The following is a 26,121-nucleotide window of genomic DNA, read 5'->3' on the forward strand; positions in this document are numbered from 1 at the left end:
ATGGCACAGCGGGAGCGGCGAGCCCTCCCTGGGCTTGAAATGGTGCGGATCAGTCCGTGGTCCGTCTGCCCTGCCTTCACACCCACGCTTGGCTGAGGGATCCCTCCTTCCCTGGGCCAGCGTTCGGCCCCGTCCTCCTTGGGCAGCACGTGTCAGACACCCCGGGCATCGCAGGCAATGACATGCAGGCAACACCCATCCTTGGAAAAGCCTCTCCAGCAGGGTCCCTGGGATGGAAACACCCCAGAAATGCGGCTGCTGACAAAAGCTGCATCTCCGAGCCCAAAGCCAGCTTGGAACGGTGCTCTGCCTTCACCCCCGATGGTTTCTCTTTGTGTAGGACTTTACAGGAGAAGCATTTGTGGGAGCCCCTGGTAAAGCCCAGGCGCTGCCTCTGCAGCCTGGCTGCTGCTGCGGGATGCTCCAGCGGGAGCATCCCGTGCTGGGGAGAGGGCCGGTGCTTTGGGCAGGGGAGCTGGGGCATCGGAGGATGGGGAGGCCAAGGAACAGGCGCTCAGCCGTGCCCCGATGGCCTGAGGTCGCTGAGACAGGGTTGTTGTCTGTCTGGTTGATCCAGGAGATTTGGGAGCATCTCCTCCCCCAGGCTCGGGGAGCATCAGCCGGAGCCTGAGCACGGCAGTGCCGCTCGGGAACGGTTGTCCCCTTCCATGGGGTTATTTTTGGAGCCAAGCGAAGACACATTGACTGTGGTGGCTGAGGAAGGAGGCAGGGACATGTGAAGGTGAAAGAGCAGGGAGAAGGCAGGCGGGCAGCAGTGACACTTGCCTGGACAGGGAAGCATCGGGAGGGGAACCTCACCTCCCCTCGTAGCCCGTGCCGGGCCATCGCCAGAAGGTGCTGGGCTATTGCCGGAAGGCATCAGTAGGCATTCGCTGGCTGGCCCAAACGCCAGGATCTCCCATGGCCGTGTCCCAGTGCAATGGGCTATCCAGGGTCTTCGGGTCCAGCCCCTTGCTGGCTGGGGACGGTGCCCGGGGGTGTCCCCAGAGGGCTGTGAGGATGGATGCCTGTCCCTGCTTTGCACCTGTGCTGCTGACAGCGGGGTCCATGGGCCTCAGAGGGACCCCTGCCCACCCGTCCTGCTGCTACCGTATGGCTCCGGGCACCACAGACCCACGCTTTGCCAGGCTTTCCCCGGAGGCTTTGCACCCTCCTCTCTTTCCCACGAGCCAGCCCTCATGGCATGGTGATGGGAATAGCCCCAGCCTTGCTTTGCAGATGGGGAAACTGAGGCAAGGGGCAGGAAGGGCGCTGGCAGAAGACCCAGATCTCTCAGTCGCTGTCCCCATCAACCTGTGTGCCCGCACCTCTTTTGAGACAAATTTTGCCTTCAGGTCCTGGCGGGGTCCCCTCGCCATCGCGGGGTGAGAGGACAGGGCAGGGACTGACCCCCAACTCTTTCTCTTCTTCCCAGGTGCTGCCGGCGGCAAGGCCACCCACGTCGGCATGGCTCTCTACAACAACGGGGCCGACGTGCCTTCGCCGCAGGAAGCCTCCAATGGCTTCTCGCAGCCTGGTGCCTCGGGTACGTGGCACAAGGGTGAGGAGGAGGTGCGGCTGGTGGAGCCCAACCTGGTGAAGAAGGCTCACCGGGAAATCCTGGACCACGAGCGCAAGCGGCGTGTGGAGCTGAAGTGCATGGAGCTGCAGGAGATGATGGAGGAGCAGGGGTGAGTGGCGGGGGCTCGGGGCTGGGCTGGAGGTGGACCCCCGTGGCTTAGGATCCTTTTGGCCCACTTGTACCTTGTTGTCCCCCTTTTTCCTCCCTAAAAAAATACCTTAACATGGCAAATGTCCCCAGCTGGAAGTAAATCCAGTTTTGGGTGTATCGGACAGCTTTGGGGTGAACTGGTGGGTTGGTTTGTGAAACTAAATGCCTCCAAGAAACGTGGACCTAGGATTGCATCCACACACACGTTGGAGGCTTGCTCCGGCCCCTCTGCTTGGAAATCTGGGCTCCCAGCTCCTTGTGCCAGGAAAGTAGAGGCAGGAAGGAGGCAGCCATCAGTGCTGCCTGGCCCATGCTCCACGTGCCTGGGGTGGGAGATGGTCCTTCTCTGTCTCTTGTGTTGGGGAGATGAAAGAGAGCTGGGGTTTAGTCCCAGGCAAGGCTGTTTTGGTGCTTCCGTTTGTCCTGCCTTCCTTCTCTCCCCCCAGTTTTGGGGTGAGAGGATCCCCCCCGTCCTGCCGTGCCCCTGGCTGTGCGCCATGCGCTGCTCCCCAGCCTTTGCTCTGCCTTGGGGAAGCAAAGGGCTGGGGGGAAGCCCGAGGGGCTGGAGAGCATCCCTGCCTGGGTGGGCAGGAGGGGCTGGAGGGCCGGTGAGGAGACCCCCATCCCTGCCGGACCCATAGCCATGCTGCTGGCTGCCCCAGAGCTCCGGCACCAGCCAAACAGCCTGATCCCACTGACAACTTGCTAAAACCTGATGGATGGAGCAAATTCTTCAGCACATGTGGGTAGACGGGGACTGGTATCAGCTGGGGAGAAGGAAAATGGATTGAGGGAAGGCTTCGCCAAGGCTTTCATTAAGAGTGCAAGCGTGACCTAGAATTAAATTGTCTCACACAGACTGGAATAATGATTGTGCCTAATTTGTCGTTATGGAAATAAATAAGGCTGACCTGGCGCCTTGGGGAGCCCAGAGCCTCTTGTCGGGTTCCTGCGCCCTACTAGGGATCTTACTACTGGTAGTATCATTACTGCGATGGGTAATAGCAATATTGCAATCGGTATTGTTGTTATTGCTATAATTGCCTTTGCTATTATTATTATTAAGGCTATTAATAACGATGATGACGGCGATACACCAAAATGATAATATAATTACAGTAATAATCTTGGTCCACCTGGTTAATCCTCCGCCTGCTCTTCCCCTCCGCACAGGGCTCTCCGGCGGGGTTGCATGGGAAGCGCTTTGCACCCCTGAGGTTTCTGCCTGGGCCGGGGGCCACGTCCTGTCCACGGCCTGGGGGGAGTTATTGGCAAGGGCAGGGCCGCCGGGATGAACGGGCGTGACAGCAGAGGAGGTTTTGCGGGGATTTAAGCGCTCCCTTGTTTCCTTAAACGCGGATGGCTCCTCCTGCCTGCGCTGCACCCGGCTGCTGCTCGCTCAGGGCTGACTGCGCCGTTATTCCCTGCCCGCAGGCTGGATTTCTTTTGCGGAAAAGAAGCATCAGCGATTTTTCTTTCTTTCCCGAACCCATTCTATGTGTTAAATGCAAAACCAAAATCCCTCCAACGGGGTTATAAGCAGCGCCAGGGGGTGCAGGAGGGAAGGGTCTGGCGGGGTGCTCCTGCCTCCATCACAGGATTGCAGGGTGCAGGGGGGGTTCCTTGCCTCGGCCTCGTCCCCCGCAGATTTGCTAACGGCCCAGCCGCGGTGGCCCATCTGTCACCTCCTGTTTGGCCTCACGTCCCCTCTCTGAGAGCATCAGTCATGTTCGTAATACGCTGCAGCAAATGCTCATCTTCTCGGGCAGACATCTTCCTGCTGCCGCCGGCCGGCTGATGCCCTGTGGGATGGCCGGGACCGGTGACTCCATCCTCATGGGACGGCCACGCTCTGCCCGGCTGGCTGCACCGGTGGCGAGGGTATGGTGCAGAGCAGCATTTGGGGGTGCTGCCCTGTTTTCGGGACCCCCCCCCCGTGTCCAGGCAGGGTGCAAGGCGAGGGGAAGCGGCTGGGACTGCCTCCATGCCTGGTTAGCTGCCCTCCTGCTGCACAGGAGTCCTTGCTGGCTGGGGAATTAATGAGAGCCTTTCAGTGCAAATGAGCTCGTTAATATTAATTCCTCTGTCCTCGCTGTTCCCTTTCATGGGCACTGCAGGGGGGGTGGGTGCTGCCGTGTGCCCCTCTGCACCCAGGGGCACCCAAGGGCACCCGGGGCACCCACGGCGCTGCGAGGGACATCACCGTCCCCAGCGTGGGCTCTGTGAGGTGCCAGCCTCGGGGACCGCAGCGCTAAGCCAGGCTGTGACACCCAGTTTTCTGGGCTCGTTAGCGGTGATGCTGATGGGACGTGATGGCGAGGCTGCGCCACGAGCGGTCCCTGTAGATGGGGTGGGTGAGGACGGGGACATACACAGAACCCGACCCCTTCCCTCCCCGGGTGGCAGCGTGGTGGTGACACGGGGTCCCTCTCCCTTTGCCCTGCCACAGGGACAATGCCGAGAGCACGGGGGGTCCCTCCGCCGCATCCCTCCGTTTGGATGATTTTGGTTGAGAGGAATGCTCGGGTGCCCTTGTGCAGCCACGGGATGTGGCATAGGACCGTCTCCCAGGGCTGTCACCTGTCCCTCCCTGGGGACACCTCGGGGACGGCTGGAGCACTGTGGTTTGCTGCGGCTTGTTCTCAGATGCCAGGGACAAAGTGATTAGTGTCTCTCGTTAATAACCCTGCAGCGGCCTGAGTCAGCGTTCAGCGTTAGCGCAGAGCTGGCTCGGCTGCCGGGGCCCCGGTGCAGCACGGAGACGAGCGAGAGAGGCTCGTGATGGGACAGAGTGGCCTGGCATGAACCCTGGCCTCGCTGGCTGCGATGCTGGCACTGCCGAGGGGGTTCAGCGGAGATGTGCCCCAAAACCTGAGGCAGTGGGGGGAAATGGCAACCCCATGGTCACCCTCTTCTTTTACCCCTTCCTGATGTCCATTCCTCTGTCAAGCACTGCTGGGAGGGGCAGGCAGGAGAGAGGAGGGCATGGAGGGTGGTGGCAGGGGACCATGTGGAGGGACCTGCTCTCCTCCAGGCCCTGATGACCATCACCATGCCACCTCTCCTTCTGACTGGCCTCGTGGGCCACCTGTCACTCCCAAAGGTATGGAGGTCCTCAGCAGGTCCCTGGGGAGCCCACTCTCCAGCCACGGCAGCCCTGACCGAATCTTTGCCCATCCAGGTACTCTGAAGAGGAGATCCGACAGAAAGTGGGGACTTTTCGGCAAATGCTGATGGAGAAGGAAGGCGTGCTCACCAGGGAGGACCAGCATGGGCGCCAAATGTAAGTGAGGCAGCTCCGAGTCGGCCCGTCTGTGCATCCTGTCTGTCCCTCATCCCAGAGAGGCACATCCCAGGTTGCCTCCGAGTGTCGATGGATGGGTGTGTGGGTGGATGGATGGGTGGATTGATACAGAGAGGGTATATATATAGGGATGGTTGGATAGATGGCTAGACATGGAGAGGGTATATAGGGTTGGAGGGATGGATGGGTGGTTGTTTGGATCATTGGTTATTTGGTTGGACGGTTGGTTGATGGTTGGTTGGATGGTTGGTTGGTTGATGGTTGGTTGGTTGATGGTTGGTTGGTTGATGGTTGGTTGGTTGGATGATCGGTTGGTTGGATGATCGGTTGGTTGGATGATCGGTTGGTTGGATGGATGGTTGGTTGTTGGTTGGTTGGATGGTTGGTTGGTTGGAGGATCGGTTGGTTGGATGATTGGTTGGATGGTTGGTTGGATGACCGGTTGGTTGGATGATCGGTTGGTTGGATGATCGGTTGGTTGGATGATCGGTTGGTTGGATGGTTGGTTGGATGGATGGTTGGATGATCGGTTGGTTGGATGATCGGTTGGTTGGATGATCGGTTGGTTGGATGATTGGTTGCTCGGTTGGTCGGTTGGAGGCAGCGTTTGCCTCTCTGAAGCAGGATCCTACCTCTGGAAAGGTTAGAGGTTATCCTGCACTGGTCTTTTGGAGACCTCAGAGTGCTGTACAGAGAGCTCAGCGTTGCAATGCTGCTGTCACAGATGATGCAACCAAAGCACAGAAGGTCTCGATGCTTGGCTCACCCCACCAGCCAGCGGCAGAGACCAAGCTGCAGGTTTGCAGTGCCTCACCTCTGCCTGCCTCTGCCACACGTCTCCTGCTCTCCCCGGGGCTGAAATCGCAGCTTCTGCCTCCAGCCAGGCGAGGGCACCGCTTTCCAGTCCTTGCTCTTAACTCCGTAATGCAGAACAGTCCTCCTGTCTCTGGGTGTGAAGCTGGGGTAGCTCAGCTCGGCTGGCAATGGTTTGGCAGGCTGGCTGCTGTTCTGTAATCCTAGAAATATTAGTGTTAGCAATAATAATCATTAGTAATAGTAACAATAATTTCTGTTGCAAGGGGCCCAGGCTGGATAGGCAGGGCTCGAGCCTGCTTCTCACCTGGGTGGACCCAGAGCCTGTGTCTCCTTCAGGCTGGTGTGACCCCACGGAAGAAGCTTCTCCAAGGAGCTCCTGCCCCGTGCCTCTGCCTCCTAATCGTGCCCCACGCTGCCTGGTCCCTGGGGGGCCTGGGGTTCAGGTTAGGTGTCCAAAGCAGCACAGCTCCTGCTGGGGATGTGCCACTCGCTCCTCCTGCCCTGCACAGGACTGTCCCCAGCCTCGCAAGAGCCCGCCCTGGCTCGATGATGATTTATCTGTGCGATGCTTAATGGCCCAGGCAGCGTGGCTGGCCCGGCGTGCACCATCCATCAGCCTGGAAACCAGGTCACTTGGGACAGGAATAGATGCTGCAGGTTCACTGAATATTAATGCTTCATTAGGGTCAGGAAATCAGGGCGAGGGGGGAGGTAGGGAAGCCGTGGCGGTGGGGAGAGCCTCCCTCCTGCTGCTCCACCGGCACGCAGGGACACAGCTCGGCTGTGCCCAGCCCAGGATGGGGTGCACGGCCCTGGGGCAGCCCAAAGTATCCAGGATCCTCCTCCAGGCAGGAAAAACCAAGGGATGGGGAAAACCAACCTGCCCAGGTCACCGAGCATCAAGCCTGATATGTTAACAAGTGGCCTTTGCCCATGGGGGCACGAGTCATCGCCCGGGCATCTTCCCCGGCAGGCTCATTAGGGCTGGCGCACACGGGGAAGCCAGAGGTGCATTAAGGTTACCCAGGCAGCCCTAGCTGTCACCTTTACCGGCTCGCTTTTGCAATACGAAGGGTAATCATTAAAGATTAGCCCAGGGGCTATGAATAATAGTGCTGAGCTGGAAGGAGCAGTCTCAAAGCAAAGGATTGCTCGGAGGAGAGCAAAGCCGGAGGCGCTTGGAGGAGGCGGGTAGGAGCTGGGTCCGAAGGAGGTGAGTCCTCATGCAGCGGGGACCTGAGCTGCTGAAGTCTCTACCAAAGGAAGTCCTGGGTGCAAAAGGTCTGCGCTGGTTGAAGAGGCTGGACAAGGGAGTTAAACTTTAAATAAAGAGCCCCAGCCCCTGTGGTGGCTGGGAGAGTACACAGCAAAACATCTCGTGGGCTGGTCCTGCTCCAGCACCTCTCTGGACTTTTACAGCTTGGTCTTTGGCTGCCAGGACTATGAGTCTGAACCAGCTGCTCTTGTTTCAAAGCAGATGTGAAAGCTCAACATCATCTGCAAAACTCCCCAGGGGAAACTGAGGCACCAAACCAGAGCCGTGACCACCTGAGTCCCTGGCTTGCTCTCTATGCTCTTCCAGCTCCTGTCTGTGCCTGCACAGCCCGGCGATACAGCCCGGTCCCCAAGGAGTAACTGCTTGACAGACAGGCTGGTGGGATTGAAAACAAACGCGAGCGTGTGTTGGGCGGGGAGGGATAATTGGGGCAGCACAAGCCTGTCTTGAGCCGCTGAGCACAGCTAATGGGTGAGGTGCTGGCAGCAGGCTCTGGCGTGGAGCACTGCCCGCTCACGGAGCAGGGAGTCCGACAGGGAATTATCCCGGCTCGCTCCTCTCTTTTCCTCTTTTCTCCCCCTTCCCACGGTTGGGTGGGTGGTTGAAAGGCCGTTCCTGCCCTTGGGGCATGGCCAGAGCAGGAATCACTTGGAGAGGACCCAGAAAGCCATGGCTGCAGTGCAGAAGGGAGCCTGAGACCCGCTTGAGTGATCATCCGCGGTCAGGAGGAGGATGCCTTGCTTCTAGTTTTGGTCCAAACCATTTTTAATTGGGTTAAACAGCCCAGGGCCTGCCTGTGGCCAGGGACGCCAACACGTGCTGCTCTTGGATCTACGGTCTGGGGCTGGGAGCATCCCTTTGCTTGGCCGGAGGCGCTGGCCGGGCTGCCAAGGGACCGGTGCCGCAGGGGCTGCGCTTCTCCACCAGCGTCCCTGGCCACGCACCTCCAGGCTGGGAGGGGCGGAGGAGCCCACATCGGTTTCTGAGGGCAAATCTCCCTTGGGAAGCAAGCACCCGGGCTGGTGTGATGCTGGACACCCTCCAGGCTATGGATCCCTCCAGACCACCTGGATGGCCGTGTCCCTCCTGGGGTGAGATGTCCTACATCCCCCGAGAACAAACGAGAGGCCCCCGGGGGTTTGATGCTGCTCCTGGGGCTGATGGCAGAGGAGAACCGGGGAGGTGTGGGGTGGCAGGGAGAGGCTGGGCAGGGGACTGCTGGGTCCCTCCTGCCTGCCCGGTCCAGCTGCCAGGCCTCTGCCGAGCCCTGCCCGCAGCCCCGGTAGTCAATGGCAACCTCCCGCCGGTTTCCATGGCAGCGGGAAAAATTAATGCTGACGAAGTTCTTCAGGAGGGAGAGGAGACCCTGGTGGCTTCAGGCCTGACGTCGCCCCACCCCATCGTGGCTGGCCCAGGGGACACATCACCCATCACCTGTCTGAAGCTCCGGTGCCGAGCCGGCGGCACCTGGGACGCCAGCCTGAAAACCCGGATCATCCCGGGCAGCTCCTACCGGCAGGCGGATAATCCCCCGAATCCCCCGAGCCTCCTGCCAGCTCCTCTCACCCTAATCCGGCCCCACCACCTACCTGGGCTGACCTCAGCCCCCCGCTCAGCCCCGGCACTTGGGCAGTGCCAAAAGGGGCTCCGAATGATGCCAGGGCTGAACCCTGCGAGGAGATGGTGACCCAAGGCCCACGGTGTCCCTGTGCCAGCCTGGCAAGGATTTGCTGCAGGGACAGGAGCCCCAGGAAGACCCCGAGAAGACCCCCACCATACGGTGACATCGCGGGGGTTTGCTGCGTGTGGACCTCAAGTGATGTGACCAAGGTCCCCTGGGGATGCTGTGGCAGAGGGGATGTCCCCCAGCTCCTGCAGCTGCACCGGGGCTACCCCAGGCTTCCCCCCAGCCGCTCCAGTGGGAAATGGGGAACAGGGAGCCCCGAATTAATCCTGCGCTTCCTCCTTCAACAGCGTGATAGAGAACCATCACGGGGCAGACGGGGAGGAGTACGCGGCAGAGTACCCTGACTACGGCGAGGGCTGCCTGCTGCAGTGCGACTGCTCGGCCGAGTGCTACCGCGAGGACAGCGGCCACCGCGAGTACAGGTCTGGCTGGAACCCTAGCAGGGATTTTGGGGAGCGGATGTGCACAGGGGGGGACATCTCCCTGCCTGCCAGGTCCCCACTGGGGGACACGGAGGCCAGGAGACCCCGGGTAGCCATCCCTTCTGCCCCTGACCCCGTCTGCCTTCTCCTCGCAGGCTGAAAAGACGCTCGAGCAGCTCCACCTCTCCTCCACCCAAGAAGAAAAAGAAAAAGAAATCAGGTCACCGCCGGAGCCGGTGAGTCCCCGGCTGTCCCTGTGCTGTCCCCACACTGTCCCCTTTCCCGGGAGGCTCACCCCTTCCCCAGGCTCCAGTGGGGCAAGTCTCCCCACTTTGGGGGGCAGCTCACCCTCAAACGTGCACCCTCAAGAGGTGCAACGCATCTGCACGCACCGGTGGTGCAACACACGCACGCGTGTGCACACACGCACAGCGCCGTGGGACGCACCACCAGCCCACCCGACTGCACACGCTGGTGGGACCTTGCCCGGTCCGTGCTGGGAAGGAGCTGGCTGCCGCAGGGCACAGCACCGGGCAGGATTTGCCTCCCTGAAGGGTCTGGCTCCGTCCACCCGCTGGTCCCCTCCCCGGTTAGTGCTGGCTGGCTGGGCAGGACGCTATCCCTAATGTCCCTTCCTTCTCTGCCTTCCCCACGGCAGCAAAAAGAGGAAACCCGGCTCGGAGCGCAGGTGAGTGCCCGCCGGGCTGCGTGGGCTGCGGGGTCCCCGCCGGGCGTGCAGGGTCACCGGGCACAGGCTGGCCTCTGCCACCCACTGTCCCCTTCTGAAATCCCAGCGGGAATTGGCCACCCTGTCTCATGCCGGAGGCTGCGGAGCCCACGAGGTGGCAATGGGACCCAGTGGGATTTGGGCGCTCCAGCACCGAAGGCAGTTTGAGTCCTGCTAAAAGCCCCTTTCTATCCCCCACCCCAAATCCCCCCAGGAAATAATTGCCATGCGATGTTCGTGCATCCCATGGGTGGTCCAGGGGGAGCAGGGAGCTGGGGGGCAGTGGGGCTCCCCTGGGCCACAGGGATGGGGCTGGGAGGTCCCTTGCTCCACCCTCAAGGGCACCCACTTTTTTTTCCACCCTCCCAGCTGCGACAGCTCTTCACCCATCCGCAAGGAGAAGAAAAAGAAGACTGGAAAGAAACACAGACGCGACAGGTAGGATGGACACCACGTCGGGTTGGGGACAGCAGGACTGGTTGGGGACAGCGGAGCTGGTTGGGGACAGTGGGGCTGGTTGGGGACAGTGGGGCTGGTTGGGGACAGCAGGGCTGGTTGGCAGCTAGCCAGGCCCTTGGGCTGGGGCAGGATGGAGGCATGGACAGGGATGGATGCTGATGGCTTTTCATGGGGCCATCACCTCCTCACAGCAACTGTCACCTGCCCCATCCAGCAGCCCATCTCAGGGCCACCCCCCTGCCCTTGTCCCCATCCCCTGAGGCTGCCCGGCCTTCGGGCCCTGCTGGCTGGCTCAGCTTGTCTCCTTCATCTTTGCCTCCTCTTCATCCCTCAGGTCTGAGTCGGGGTCACGGAAGAAGAGAAGACACAGGTGAGAGCGACGGCTGCCGGGAGCCACCCCACTGCCGTCAGCACTGGCTGCCAGTGTCCCCCATCGGGGACCCCCCTCCCCTGCCCTCTGGCTGTCCCCATCCCCTCTGCCCATGGGGACAGACTCCATGCCACCAGGCAGGGGATGAACCCGTTGGGCATGGTGGGTGTGAGCATGGGCTGCCATCACCCACTGTCCATCTGTCCATCCCTCGCCTGGTGAGTGTCCCCCTCACCCCACGGACGGGCACCGCTGGGCATCCCTTGCTCTTGGAGGTGGTGTGGTGCCACTCCGGGTGCCTACAGGGTCCCACACGGCCCCAGATGTCCCCCAGGGGAGAAGGGGTGACACTGGGCAGCCGTGGCCAGGGCAAGCCCTGGGTGTGCCCCGCTCTGCGGATGCCCTCTGCCAACACGGCTGTTTTAGGGTGAAAGAAGTAAAAAACAGGCAAAGGGTGCCCGGGCGGGCAGAGGGGCTCAGAGGAGGCTGACGCAGGGCGAGGTTAGCGGAGGGGTGACAACAGGCCCAAGCCCTGTGGATGCCGAACAGAGCCGGTCCCCCCCTTCCCGCTGCCACCCCCTCCCGCCCGGCCGCGCCGACAGGCACGTGGCCCCCACGGTCGCCCCAAAGCCAGCCGGGACCCCCACCACAGTTTGAAGCTTTGTGGAGCCCAGCTCCAGGCAGGTCCTCCCCATCGCTCCTCCTGCAGCCTTGGTGGCTCGGGGGGGTCTGGGGAAGTCTCCGGTCTCTTCAGCTTGTGGCTCTTCCCGCAGGTCCCGGAGCCCCAAGAGCAAACGGAAAGAGAAAAACAAAGAGCGCAAGAGGTGAGGGGCCGGGATGGCGGGGGGAGCGGGGCAGCGTGCCCCCCTGCGTGCCCCTCAGCGGCAGCTCAGCCTGCCCCTCGGCCCCCCGGCCGCCCTCTCCGCAGGTCCCGCAGCGAGTCCCCGGCCTGGCGCTCGCACCGGCGCAGCTCCTGCAGCTCCCACAGCGCCTCGCTCTCCTCCGACGACAGCGGCTCCAAATCCCCCAGCAGGTAGGAGCAGCCCGGGACCCTCGCCCCCGTCGCCAGCGGCCCCCCAGCCTCCGTTTCAGGGGGCGAGGAGGAAGGTGGCAGAAGTGTCCCCATGGTGGGGACCCTTATGGGATGGAGGGCACGGAGGCGGGTGGCAGCGGCGTCCCCACGATGGGGACCTTTGGGGATGGAGGCTGGGGAGGCAGGTGGCAGAGATGGCCCCAGGATGGGGACCCTTATGGGATGGAGGGCACGGAGGTGGGTGGCAGAGGTGTCCCCACGATGGGGAGCCTTGGGGATGGAGGGAAGGAAGGCAGGGGGCAGAGATGTCCCCAGGGTGGGGACCCTCGGGGGGATGAAGGGCAGCAGGACGGTGCTGTAGCATCTAGGGGGGGTTTGGGAACACGGTGCCTGGTCGAGGTTTCAATTTTGAACTAGAGAAAGCACAAATCACCAATTTTCACACCATTTCTTGCATCGGCAAACCATGCCCCGCCATCTCAGCCCGGGCTTGCAGCCGGCAGCCCTACCGGAGCCGGGCGAAGGGCAATGCCGTGCCAGGCTCCGGGCAGCGGGGATGCCAGTGGCTCACGGTGCGGTGCCCCGCAGGCTAAGCCCCAAGCGCCGGCAGGATGGCCCCAAGGGCAGCAGCGCCCGCTCCAGCCGCAGCCCATCCTCCCCTTCGCCCCGCCGCTCAGCCTCGCCGCACCAGAACGGGCACAAGGGCAGCGCCCAGAACGGCCGCCACAGCCACGGCGCCCCGCTCCCGGAGCCCTCGGATGTACGTAGGCTTTTCTTGGATCACCGTTCGCTTCCCTCCCATCCTCCCTCCGCAGGACCCCCCCACCCCGGCTCTCCTCTCCCCTCCTTCCCCACTCGCTCCGGCTGCCCCCTCGCCCAGCTGGGGCACACGGGGGGGATGCGGGGTGCAGCACCCCCCCCGGCACCCGTCGGCCTTCCGCTGGGTGCGCGGTCTCCCTGGGGGAGCCAGCCCGTCACCTTGGGGCAGGTATCGGGGCAGCCAACGGGCCATCCCCCCCGCAAAGCCACACATCGCTCTGCGGATGTCACTCCCCGGGGACGAGGGCTCGGCAAGCCAGGGTCACTGCCGGGCTCAGCACCTCACTGGGAGTGGATTGAGCCCAAACAGCCAAGAAACGGGTAAAGCCGGAAAATTCTTGCTTCTCCACCGGCCCCAACCCTCCCCAGCGCAAAGGTGCCAGCACCGGCGCTCAGGACCCCAGCACCCAGTTTGTGCCCAGTCTGGGGACTGGGGTTAGGCCAGGCTAGGGTTTGGAGGGGGTTTGGTGCTGGGTGCTCAGGCTTTAGGAACTCAGGGTCCCCACGGTGGGTGACATCAGAGCCAGGCGTCCCCGGCTCTGCCTCAGCGCCCCAGGGGTCCCGGTGAAATCCAGGGGCCTGCTCCCACGCTGAGCGGGGCACAGCCCTGACCCGGCGGGACCGGGGAGCCAGCCCCAGTTTAACCAGTGCCAGAGCCAGCCCCAGTTTAACCAGTGCCAGGGTGGCGAGAAGCCCGCTGCGGCTAGCAGGGTGCTGGAGGCGGGGCTGAGCGAAGGCAGCACGCCGGGGGACCCCACTAATGGGGGGCACACAGGTCCCTGCTCGCCCCAGGGGGCTTTATTCCCACGGGCGAGGTGCTGCAGGGACGCTCCTGGGCTGGAAGCACCCAATGCTGCCACCCTAGCACTTGTGGGGCCGGGGGCACCCCGAAAAACGGGGCCAGGAGCCCCCCACCCGATACTCACATCCCCTTCGCCCTCCCCGGCTCCCCATCCCCAGCCCAGCACCCAGCACCCCCCAGCAGCACCCAGCACCCTGCCCGCCTCTTGGGCAACTCTCTGCTTTCTTCTTTCCTGTGGTTTTGGCTGGGGCGTGGGGGGGTTCGGGTGCCGAGCACCCGCCCAGGCACCCGGCTTGCCCCGCTCTCCCCCTGCCCACCACCCCCAGCACCCAGCATCGCCCAGGCCGCCGAGCTCCCACGGCTCCCCGGCACCAGTGGGACTTTTCTCCGACAACTTTCTCTCTCTTTCTCTCTCTCTCTTCTTTCTCTCTCTGGTTTCTATTTTTTATTTTTTTTTTCTTTTTAATCCCATCTGTGTTTTTCTTTAGCCTCCCATTTGAAAAAAACCCAAACGGTAATATACACTTCCATTTCTTGCTCAGCAGAAGCAGGGACGAGGGGGAGGGACGGGCAATGAAACGTGCTTTTTCCCCCCCCTTGTTTTAGTTTCCTTTCTCATGATTTCTTTTCTTTTCCCTTGTGATGTACAGAAATGCAAACGATATATATCTCTCTTATCCCCCCCCCCCGTCATCGTCGTGTTGTTCTAGAATTTTTTGCTTTTGTGTGTGTTAATGTGGAGAAGAAAAAAAAAAAAAAAAAAAAAGCAGATGTGTTTTCTAAATATTTACGACCGCTGAACATTGTATTTCCATTTTCTATATTTTGAAGAAGGAATTTAAAAGGGAAGATAACTGAGCAGCTCTACGCCGCAAAGGTAGCAGGCTTGCTTTGATATCGCGAGCAAATTGCCCTTTGCCTCCTTGAATTGGCTACTGCCCCGTTGCCTCGGCTGGCGGCCGGATCCTCCTGCCGTGGCGGTGGTTTTCCTCCGCGGTTGCAGGACGAGGCCGTTGGGTGCTGGGTTATCCGCCCCCCAAGCCGAGGTTATCCGCCCCCCAAGCCGAGCACCCTGCGGCCATTCCGCACCCGGGCGCCCGCGTCCTCCATCCCGGCAGGATGGGTGCTGAGCATCCTCAGTACCCGGCCCCCCTCTGCCTCCTGCAGACCCCCCAAAAGCTCCGGACTCAGCCGACCCCTGGGTGAGCCGTGCCCCCCCCCCCAGCACCCCCAGAGCCGCCCGGAGGAGGGGGTACCCCAGGGTGCTGCGCAGCGTTGCCTTCCCTTTTAAATACCCGGTCCCGTCTCCATCCATCCCTGCTGCCTTCCCCAGCCTTCCTCACGGGTCTCTCCTTCTCCTCCTCCTCCTCGCCCACACGCACCCTCTGGCCCCTCTTTCTCTCTGGTTTTCTTTGGGCCAACATAACCCAACAACCCTCGCCGTGTCCCGCCTCCATCCATCGCCTTCCCTGCATGTTATCCGGGACTTTGTCATGTTATATAGCGACTTTTTAAGAGCGAAACGCAGCCGGGTTACAGACACCAGCCAGCAACCCCCCCCCGCAGCCGCCCCGCTCGGCGGCCAGCCACAACCTTTCCATTTAAAAAAAGAAAAATTAAAAAAAAAATAGACCAATTTTAAAATAATTAAGAAAAATCTAAGCAAAGCAAACGGGATTAGCCGAGGGGTCTGGATCGCCGTACTAAAGAGTCCTTGTCTTTTTCCCATTCTGCCCTCCAAATGTGGAGATTATTGTTTTCTTTTTTTATTATCGCATTCCTGTCACTGCCAATTGCAAAGGTAGGTATTTCGTCCACCTCTGCACGTTCACTTCTGCAGATGAGCCTGTTGAAAAGCACCGTAGCTTGATTTAATGTTATTTTCTCTTTCTTTCTGACTTTCTTTCTCTTTCTTTCTCGCTCTCCTTCTCTGTCTCTCTTTCATTTTGTCTCTTTTTGGTGGCTATATATAATTTTTTTTTTTATTTGTATGGTTTTCCCCAGTTAGCTGCAAAGCCATGCTCTTCTCTTATGTTCTTTATTTATATTTTTTTGCCCTGTCCACGTAATATTTTTTTCTTTCTTCCCCCCTTTTCTCTTCCCCGTCTCCTCGTGCCGTCGGTAGAATGCATTTCTGTGTCTTTCAGCCCTCCGACTTTGTGTTCGTTTCCATCCAGGGGCCAAGCACGGCTGCTCTGTTTGGGTCCCCCCTTAGGGGCCGGGTAACGAAGGCGAACATAATTAGCAAGAAATAGGGGCGGCGGCCAGAGCCCACGGGTGGGAGCAGCAGCAGGTCCTGGGCATGGGGGGTTTCGGGGTGGACGGATGGGGCAAGAAATGAGAAGTCTGGGGAGATGTGTGGGTTTAGCCCCTCCTCGGGCCGTGGCGGACAAAAAAAAACCCCAGCCCAGGGAAAATATTGGGGGGCTGCAATGGGGAAAGGTTGAAATCTTCCTCTGTGGAGAGAGGCAGGTCCGGGGCATCACGGTCCCCGAGGGGCAGGGGACGGCGTCCCGACCCCGGCCGTCCCATCCCCGCAAGCCCCCAGCACGTGTTTTCCCTTTGGGGCCGGGCCTTTGCGATTTGGATTTATTTGGGATGCTTTTCCTTTTGTTGCCTTCCTGCACGCCTGGGCAGGAGACCCCTCCGCCCCCGCCCCAGGGTTTGGGTGGGAAGCCCGCAGCCCGCAGCCCGAGCCCACGGCATGGCCAGCCGGTGCTGAAGTGCCACCCTGGGAAAGAGGAACCCCCTCTCTTTCTCTCTTCTTCTTCTTCCTCTTCTTCTTCTTCATCTCTGCTTTTGTTTTTCCCTGCCTGGACGCGGGGCTGGGCTCGGCTGAACCCCCCTTCCAGGGCTGCCGCATCCCCTTGGAGGGGTCTGCGTCCCTCGGCACGTGCAGGGCAGCGCGTGCCGTGGGCAGGGCTGGCCGTGGCCGCCAGCCTCTCCCCTCGCTGCAGCAATTGCAACAGCAGCAGATTGTTAAAAAAAAGATGCTCAAATCCCCCCGTTTTGGCTCCAGCTGGCTGGCGTACGGCCGGAGGGGTCGGCTGATCTGTGGGGACAAGGAGGCGACGGGGGACACGCCGCCGGTGGGGTGCGGAGCGGCTTGTGCGACCCCCCTGCCTCGGGATGCTCGGGGACGCGGTGGCCTCGCATCCTTTTCCTTCGTGGTGGTCCCCAGGCTCCCACCCTGGTGCCTCGCCCCATTCTCTTTTGGGGGAGAAAAGCGGCATTTAGGAGGTGCTGGGGCGGGCGGAGAGAACCTCGTCCTCCGGGATTAACTGACTGGGCACATTCGGGGTGACGGGCCAGCGGGGAGTTGGGGTCACCGGCCCCCAGCTTAGCCCCGGGCGCAGCGACACCATCCCGGCAGCACCCCGATCCCCCTGAACCCTGTTAGATCCCCTCGGCCGGGCTCGGCACTGCCCTGCAGAGGATTTACCCCTCCAGGGATGCTCAGGGACCCACGCAGGGCTGCGGCCAGGGGAAGGAGACCCCCAGGGCCCCCCGAGCCGGGGTTTGCCGGCTCGGTCGTGGCCAGCGGTGCAGGAGCCGTTTCCACCCATCTTTTTGGGCTAGCGGCATTTGCAGAGATGGGAGGAAAAACCCAGGCAGCGGCTGCAGCTCGGAGGAGCTCAGATATTTGGGAGCCGCTGCGTGCTGGATCCCAGGGCCAGGCAAAGCCCCCAGCTCTCGGCGAGAGCCCGGCACGGGGCCTTGGCCACGGCGGTGGCCCAGGGTCCCCCCCCGGTAGAAGTGAGTCGGTTTGTTTTATTTCTCCTCTCTCTGGCTCTGTCTCTGTCTCTCCTCCTTCTCTCGCTCTTTCTTTCTCTCTTGCATTTTTGTGAATCTAATGATGCACTTATATTGCCCCGCTTTTCCCTTCTCTTCATACCTTACCTACTAAAGGAGGAAATGCCACTTTTTTGGTAAGTGGATGTTAACCAAGAGGGACTTAAAAAAAAAAAAAAAAAAAAAAGCATATAATGGAAAAAAAAAAAAAAGGAAGCAGAAAGCAAAGTCTGTGTTGAGTGCTGATGAGGACTTAGCAGTTCCCTGCAGAGTCACAGCTAACAGCTCAATGCGTGTCCCAGGAAGAGCTCAGAGACATTCGTTTATCTCAGTAATGAGGACATTTGTGAAGTTTTGCTTTGGTTTGGTTTTGGTTTTTTTTTTTTTTAATTTGATTTGATTTGATTTGGATGGTTTTTCTTCTTTCTTTTTTGGTTTCTTTTTGCCTTCTCGCCCCTGGCCCCCCGCCCCCCTGCCTTGCCCTCCATTGTCGCTCTGTGCCGTCCTCCTCGTTTCTTGATTTGTTTTAAGCTGAAAGCCGTACTATCTATAAAAACCACACATATCCGAACATATATCTCTCTATATATGTGCATGCCTCTGTGTGAGCAGACCCCGCCATCACCTTCAGCCCTCTTTGGTTCGACCCCTTCCCCTCGGCTCAGCCTGATTTACTCTCCCCCACCTCCCCACCTTCCCTCCTCTCATCTTTTCTTTTTTTCCCCCCATTTTCCTCCCTTCGTTTGGGTTTTACCCCCCTTTTCCCTTCCCTTTTCTTGGTCGGGGTGGGCGGGCACCGGGGTTTGCTTTATCCCCGCTCCAGGTGTTTTCGGGGGGGTGTTTCTTTCCCTTTGAGCTCTCCCTCCCCGACGACTTGGGGGTTTCTTGGACTTTTTTTTTTTTTGCTCCCATCCCACCCCTTCCTTTGGGTTTTTTTTTTTAATTTTATTTTAATTATTTTTTTTGGCGTTTTGCATGCGGAGGTTTGCATGACCCACGTTGTTGAGGGCGAGAGGAAGGTGCAGGGTAGCGTCTGTGTAGCCTGCCTTATGCGATGTGCGTTGACGTTGTGAACCGCGCCCCCGGCCCGCGCCCCCCATTAAAATCCCCTTTCTCCTTCTTTCTTCTCTTCTTCCCCCTCCGCCTTTCCCCCCTTCTCTCTCTCTCTCTCTCCCCCCTTGCCAGAGGCCGGCCTCGGCGTCCTCCTCTCCGCGGGCTCACGGCAGGACGGAGCCGCCGTCCCCATGCGGCCGGGGGGGCCGACACGGTGCCCGCAGCCCGCGGTCGCCCACGCCGGAGCGGGCCAAGCACGGCCACCGGCATCGCTCCCGCAGCGCCTCGCCACCGCCCCGCCACCGCGGCCAGAGCAAGGGACGGCCCCCGGCCCCCCGGGAGCCCCCGCCGCCGCCGCTCAGCCCCGCCGGCTACAGCAGCGACTCGGAGGGCTCGGCGGGCTCCCACCCCTACCACCCGCCGCTCGGCCCCGACAGGAACCACGGCGCCCATGCCAAGAAGTAAGGGGGTCCCCAGGATGGGGTCGTGCCGTCCCTGCCGGGGCACGGGAGATGACCAAGCCTGGCCTCTGATATTTGGGGCGCAGCCCCATGCAGGCACCCCGGTTCCATCTAGGCAAAGCTCTGGGGACCAGGTTGGGATGCTCGAGGGACGGGGATGGAGATGGGGACGGGGACGGGGATGGGGATGGGGATGGAGATGGGGATAGGGATGGGGACGGAGATGGGGATGGGGACGGGGACGGAGATGGGGATGGGGATGGGGATGGGGATGGGGATGGGGACGGAGATGGGGATGGGGAAGAGCCTCAGTGGGTCGATGCCGGTGCACTGCGGGAAGGGTGATCCCTGCGAGGGATTATCCCAGCGCGAAGGGCGGCACCTGAACGGCTGCAGGGCGTTACAGCATCCCGCAGGGTGCAGGATCCCAAGCGGGTGAGCACCCCATGCTTTATAATCAGGGATGCAGCCCAGCCAAAAGCTGGGGTCATGGAGATGCGCCCGCTGCTCCCCCATGGGAACCTGGGGTCCCCGGCTCCCACGGGGACGTCCTGCCGGCCGTGGCAGGCGAGATGCGAGGAGGCGCTGGGATCTGCCTTCGCAGGGTGAAGGAGAGGCACCACCGGGGCCGGCCCAACAGCAGCTCGGAGTCGTCGGCCAAGCACTCCCGGCACGCCTCGGAGCGGAGGAAGAGCCCGTCGCCCAGCCCCGGCCAGCGCAGCAGCTCCTGGAGCTCCAGCGGCTCCCTCTCCAAGTCCCGCTCCCGCTCCCGGGAGAAGAGAGCAGGACGCAGCCGCTCCTGCTCGCCCTCGCCGAAAAAACCCGCCAGCAGGTCAGCCCCCGGGGGGGCTCCATGGCGGGGGGTGCAGGCACCAGCAATGGGCTCAGAGAGCATCCGTGGCTCTGGGTGGTCCCGGCTCCCGTGGGGCTCGGGGAGGGGGTTACGGGTCATCGCTGTCCCCGGTGGCACTGGAAGCGCCAGCCCTGGGTGGGGGTGCGACCCCCGTGGGGAGCTGCTGTGCATGGGCTGTCCCTGCATCCCCCCCGGGACCCCAGCCCTCACCCTGATGCTCCTCCTCCTCCTCCTCCTCCTCCTCGTGGTGTAGAGAGAAGGACAATGAGCCCCGAACACGCCACGGTGACCCCGATCCCGCCCGCGCCCGGCGCCGCTCCAGGAGCTACTCCCCCATCAGGAAGAGGAGACGTGACTCCCCCAGCTTCATGGAGCCCAGGAGGATCACGAGGTGGGTCCCGGCACGTGGCGAAGCCTCTGCTGTGGCCGCTGGCACGGCCCGGGGCTGAGCAATGCTGCCAGCCAGCCCCGAGGGATGCGTGGGTGGGTGGGTGAGTGGATGGATGGATGGACGGATGGGTGGACAGATGGATGGGTGGATGGACGGACGGACGGATGGACGGATGGATGGATGGATGGATGGAAGGATGGATGGACGGATGGATGGATGGATGGATGGATGGATGGACAGACGTATGGATGGATGGATGGATGAATGGATGGATGGATGGACAGACATATGGATGGATGGACGGATGGATGGACGGATGCATGGATGGACAGACATATGGGTGGACGTATGGATGGACAGACGTATGGATGGATAGATGGATGGATGGACAGATGGATGGATGGATGGACAGATGGATGGATGCATGGATGCATGGACGGATGCATGGATGGACGGATGTATGGATGGACAGACGTATGGGTGAATGGATGGATGGATGGATGGATGGACAGATGTATGGATGGATGGACGGATGGATGGACGGATGGATGGATGGACGGATGCATGGACGGATGCATAGATGGATGGATGGATGGATGGATGGACAGACGTATGGATGGATGGATGGATGAATAGATGGATGGATGGACAGACGTATGGGTGGACGGACGGATGGATGGATGGATGGACGGATGCATGGATGGATGGATGGATGGACAGATGGATGAGCAACTCTGGACAGATAGATAACCCAGAGGATGACCGGCTGGGCAAATCAGCTGGCCCAGACAGACGGATAACCAGGCTGCCTCCAACATTACAACCTTCTCATCTCTTCCCATTTTGAGGCATGAAAACAGGGATTTGTTTTAAGCTGCGTGTGCGTATTCCAGCAAGACATCCGGCCACGAGCCTGTCTCTCCCCTGCCCTCCAAAAGCCGGTTTCTCCTCCTTGACATCCTGTTGCCTCAGGATGCTGGGCTGTAAGACAGGCAATGTTTAGTGCCAGCCGAAACAGCGCGTGCATCCGCAGTACCTCCTCGGCACGCAGCGCTGCCGCCGTACCGGGGGCCAGCTGAGATTCCCTCCTTCCTGACCTGTTTGTCTCTTCTGCTGTCAGCTGGGAGGTTGGGGCCATGGGGTGCAGGAGGCTGGATTTTCAGAAATCAGCTCTGGCTCGCTCTGGGAGGGGCTTTATTTTGCCCGGGCTGGACTGAAGTTGTAAGGAGAGGGGACAGGAGAAATACCGTTCATATGGTGGGTTGGAGCTCCCTGCAGCCCTCCCCCGTGGGTGCCCTGTAAAGCTGCTCCAGCCCAGAGGAGGGTTTCCCAGCCCGGGTACCGCCGGCTGGTTTTGCATCCCTCCCGCTCCGTCCCCGAGCTGGGTTTTGCCGGGATGTCCCCAGGAAGGTGGCAGGGCCCAGCTGGAGGACACGGACCAAGGTCCCTGCAGGCACCGTCCCCCCAGCCCCGTCACCCGGCCCTGGGGTGGATGGGGAGGGCAGTCCCAGCTCTGCTTGGCGCAGAGCCGTTTCTGCCAGGCTTGGAGGACGCTGCGGGGAGGGGGCAGCCAGGGGAAGCCCCCAGCCCCGCTCACCTGCCAAGCGAGAAGCCCAAGGGCCTTTCCTTGCCCTCCTACCCTGTCCCTGGTCCCCATCACCCCCCACCACCCCGGGGTCCATCACCATGTGGTCCTGTCTCAGTGATGCCAACTTCTCCTTTTCCATTTCATCCCAAGGTCCCTCTCGGAGAGCATCGCCGCCAGCCTGGCTCCCAGGGTAACCTCCCCCCTTCCTCCTCTTCCTCTTCCTCCTCCTCTTTCTCCCGGACCCCTCTGTGTCTCCTCACGCTCTAGGATGCCTTCGGCACCCAGCCGCCTCCGGGCCGTGCCGGTGTCTCTCTTTGGTCCCACTAACGCTGGGCCGGGAGAAGGGGGCAAGGGGCCGGCTCCAGACGTCGCTGCCCCGCCGTGTCCCCCCATTCCCGCCGCCCCCCGTGCTCCCCACGTCCCTCCTCATCCTCAGGCGCCGGCGGGCCGCAGCTCACCTCCCGCTAATCCCGAACGTCTCTTTTTCAGCAGCTTTCAATCTTTGGTGTCTGGGAAACACAAAAGCCACATTAACCTGCTCACTTTCTGCCCTCGCCGCTGCCTAATCCAGGACTAACACCCCGGGGGGGCTGGGGAGGAGGAAGGGGAGGGAGGGTGGGGGGTGATGCTGGGCGGCCACATCCTGACACCAGGCAGTCGGTCCGAGCCCGGCCACCCTGCGGGGTTGCTCGGCCGCCCTGCGGGGATGCTCGGCCGTGCCGGGGAGCCAGTGCCGGTCCCCCTCCCCGAGCTGCCGCCGGGGTCCTGACTCAGTTTCCCTTTTCCATTTGCAGCGCTCGCAAGCGTCCCATCCCCTACTACCGCCCCAGCCCCTCGTCCTCCAGCTCGCTGAGCACCTACTCCTACAGCCGCAGCCGCAGCCGCAGCTACGACAGCTACAGCACCAGCCGCAGCCGCAGCCGGACTCGCAGCCCCCCCAGCCGCTCCCGCAGCCCCAGCCGCAGCCCCAGCTACAACAGCCGCAGCAGCTCGGAGAGTGCCGGCTTCTGAGCCCCCCCGGCCCCCGGCCGCAGCCCCCCGCCATCCCGGCCGTGCCCCCCCCTCGATGCCACCTGCACCCCTGGGGGTACGGGGACCACCGGGGAGGTGGAAAAGAGCCGGGGGCTGCTAAGGATGGACCTGGCGGCGGGGGCAAGTGAGGGCCGAAAACTCAAATAGGTCCTTGCATCGCCCTGGGAGGGGGTGATCCCCCCCCCCGGGGTGTTTTGGGGGTCGGGATGGGGTGGGGGGGGATATCTTTTTATTTCTGCGAGCGCCGGGGTGGGGCGGGACGGGGTGGGTGAGCACAGAGCGAGGGAACAAATTGCTCAGCAGAGACCTTGGGGCGAGCGGGCGGGGGCGGCTGGGAACCCCCTGGGAGCCCCCCGTGCTTTTTTGGGTAGGTTTGACTTTTTTAGCACAAGCTTATCGGGGCGGGGGGGGGGGCAGGAGGGGGCTTCTCCAGCCCAGGCTCGGCTGGGGGCCGCAATGCAAGCCAGAGGCGAGCCCCCGCTTTCCCCCAGCAGAGGAGTCACCGTGTCCCCGCGGTGTCCGGGGGGGACACGAGCACCGCGAACCATTTTGGGACCCCCCAGCCCAAGCACTTGCCGAGCCACGGATGAACAAAATACGGCACCCAGCAGCACCCCGCAAGTCTCTTCCCGAGCAGGGGGGTCCAGGGGGGGCCACCCGTGTGGGTTAACGCTGCTCGTCCCGGCTCAGGAGCTGGCCCTGGCACCCAGTCATCTCACCCAATTTTGCGGGGGCACCGAGCCGTCACCCCCAGGAGGAGGGAGCTGCGGGGATGAGGGCTGGGCTGGGGATTTTCCACCCCCGGGGCCACATCCAGCCATGCTCCGGCTTCGGCATGTCGAACCCCACCTTTGGGCTCGCAGCCCCCGGCCACCTCCCGCTCTGGGGCTGAGCGGTGGCTTTTTAAACTTAATTACAGAAAGAGAGAGGCAGGAGGGTCCCGGGCTTTGCTGGCAGCCCTGCTTTTGCAGGACTTTGGTGATTTTCTGAAAAAAAAAAAAAACAAAAAAAACCAAAAAAACCTCCCCGGGCACCGAGGACGGTCCTGGCCCCCCAGGGCTGTTGGTGTTTAATCCATGCGGGCCCCACATTTTCCGGCCGGCTGGAGCAGGACGATGGGGATGAGCCTCCCTGGGTGGGAGGGCAGCTGCCCGGATTAACCCGCTGCCCCCGGATGAAAAGCCGGGCTTTGGCAGTCCCGCTTGACGCTGGTTTCCAGCCAGCCAGGATCGGAGAGGGCAGGGGATCCTTTGGACTCCAGCTCGGCTGGGAATGCGACGGCCTCGTTAGCCGGTGGCCTGATGAGCTGGAGGTCCCGGGAGGGCAGAGATGCGAGCGGAGGGGTACTCCAGGGTCGTCTCCCAAACCCTGCACGTCAAGGAACCAGGCTCAGCTGCAGGCTGAGGATTCACCAGCCCCTTGGAGAAACATCTCCGGGAGCTGGGCCATGCCGGGTGCCAGCCCCTGGGTTTCCCACCCACACCCTGCTCCGCTGGCAAAGCCGCCGGTCGCCCTCTGCGGTGCCCGGACAAGCGGAGCGGTTAGAAATGGGGTGAGCAGGTAAGGAGGGGACATGGTCGCGGCTCTCCGTGGCTCAGCTTGTCCCCGTGTGCCAGGCCTGGGCAGGGCGGCAGCTCTGGATGTGTCCGTGGCAGGAGGAGGAGACGAAGGGTCCCGCTCCCCCCAAGCCCGGGGAGATGAAGGGCACGCGTGCCCCCATGTGCATCCCTATGAACCCCTGAGCCATGTGCTCCGAAAACCATCCCACCCCTCCGGCCGCTGCCGTGGCAGCCCCCGGGCACCCCGCAGCCCCCGTCCCCCCCGTCACCCCACGGGGAAGCTCAGACTGGCCACGGGAGCCCCAAAACCCTGCTGGGAGAGGTGGGGGGGTTCCCCTAAAACATCCGAATTCAAGCCACCGGCGAGGGGCTATTTTGCCAGTGGCCGCAGCCCCCAGCCCTGCAGCCCCCCGGGGCCACGGCTCCCGAAAGCCCGAGACCCGACTGCAGCGCCGGCGCAGACAAGCCAGCACATCAGGGAAAATTTCCAGTCTTCCTCTTTTACAGTCTCTGTCTCCTGCCGCGGAGGGAGCTAACTGGAACAAATACTCTGTAGAAATACTTCAGTATTTTCCTCTCGCGCGTGCGCTCTCTCTTTTTTTTCTGGGTTGTGAGTACAGCTGTAGATTCAGTGAGCTGGTTCAATTATAATAAAATATACAGTATATATTGTAAATGACTCCGCCGGGCACGGAGCGGTTTCTTCACGGGGGGGGGGGGGGGGGGCAGCACGGTGGGGTCGACCTGCTCCCTCCGTGCGGGCTTGGCCTTGTCCAGCTCCCCACGGACCCATCCTCCTCTCCCCCTGCCCTCGGTCTCCAGCCGCCCATGGCTCGCTCTTCCCCGGCGCATCGGCCTCTGGCTCCGTGCAGAGCGGCGCTGGGCGCCAGTTGTGAGCCTGATCCCGCAGAGCACCCTGCTACGGGCCGGGGGAAACCCTCTGGGGAGGCCCCGCTGCTGGGGCGGACATCTCCCCTTGCGTCCTTCCCGGCTCCCTGCAGCCCTCCCGGCTCCCTGCATCCTTCCCTGCAGCCCTGCCACCTACCTGCAACCCTCCCATCCATCCCACCCCTCCTGCATCCCTCCCAGCCCTCCCTCCATCCCTCCCTGCATCTCTCTCTCTGTCCCTCCCTGCGTTCCTGCCTGCAGCCCTCCCATTTCCCTGCATCCTTCCCTGCAGCCCTGCCACCTACCTGCAACCCTCCCATCCATCCCACCCCTCCTGCATCCCTCCCAGCACCCCTCCCATCCCTCCCTGCATCGTTCTCTGCACCTCTCCCTCCACCCCTCCCTCCATCCCTCCCCCCATCCCTCCCATTTCCCTGCAACCCTCCCATCCCTCCCAGCATCGTTCTCTGCATCCCTCCCTCCCTCCATCCCTCCATCCCTCCCTGCACTCTCCCTCCATCCTTCCCTCCCTCCCTCCATCCCTCCCTGCATCCCTCCCATTTCCCTGCAACCCTCCCATCCCTCCCAGCATCGTTCTCTGCATCCCTCCCTCCATCCCTCCCTCCATCCCTCCCTCCATCCCTCCCTCCCTCCATCCCTCCCTCCGTCCCTCCCTCCATCCCTCCCTGCACTCTCCCTCCATCCTTCCCTCCCTCCATCCCTCCCTCCATCCCTCCCTGCATCTCTCCCATTTCCCTGCATCCCCCCTTGCATCCCCGCCTGCATCTCCCCACTCCCTCCCCGCATCCCTCCCGTTCCCCCGCACCCCTCCCACCCCCTCACCTCCGCAGTCCCTCGCCCCCCCTCCTCCCCCGGGCTCCCCTCCAGCCTGCGCCAGCCCCCGCAGGACTCGGCCCCACGGCCTCCAGCCCCGCACGGCTCGGCTGCCTTCGGCCCTTGCCCCCACGCCGTCCCAGAGACAACGCGGGGCTCTGCCCCGGACCAAGGGGTTTGGCAGGGGCCGGCGGGGTGCTGGCACCCACTGCAGCCGCGGGTG

At 62.0% G+C, this 26,121-nt stretch overlaps 1 protein-coding gene across 1 annotated transcript; it reads left to right on the plus strand.

Moving 5' to 3' along the window:
- Positions 1-1,467: 1,467 nt before the first annotated feature.
- SRRM3 (serine/arginine repetitive matrix 3) lies at positions 1,468-22,596 on the plus strand. The gene is made up of 14 exons (XM_075518393.1): positions 1,468-1,691; positions 4,914-5,015; positions 9,103-9,237; positions 9,393-9,473; positions 9,896-9,925; positions 10,334-10,402; positions 10,758-10,793; positions 11,567-11,617; positions 11,722-11,826; positions 12,415-12,586; positions 18,425-18,753; positions 19,358-19,585; positions 19,860-19,997; positions 22,380-22,596. Exons 1-14 carry the CDS (start codon positions 1,468-1,470, stop codon positions 22,594-22,596), a joined length of 1,917 nt encoding a protein of 638 aa, XP_075374508.1.
- Positions 22,597-26,121: the final 3,525 nt, after the last annotated feature.

Source organism: Mycteria americana, chromosome 15, assembly GCF_035582795.1.
Source record: "Mycteria americana isolate JAX WOST 10 ecotype Jacksonville Zoo and Gardens chromosome 15, USCA_MyAme_1.0, whole genome shotgun sequence".
In the NCBI taxonomy this organism is placed as follows: Eukaryota; Metazoa; Chordata; class Aves; order Ciconiiformes; family Ciconiidae; genus Mycteria; species Mycteria americana.

Bases quoted from the DNA above. Each gene is read 5' to 3' on its own strand.
- SRRM3 (XM_075518393.1), top strand. From the start codon at position 1,468: ATGGCTCTCTACAACAACGGGGCCGACGTGCCTTCGCCGCAGGAAGCC. The intron at 10,403-10,757 runs GTAGGATGGACA...TTCATCCCTCAG, and splicing joins AAGAAACACAGACGCGACAG to GTCTGAGTCGGGGTCACGGA. The intron at 11,618-11,721 runs GTGAGGGGCCGG...CCCTCTCCGCAG, and splicing joins AAAAACAAAGAGCGCAAGAG to GTCCCGCAGCGAGTCCCCGG.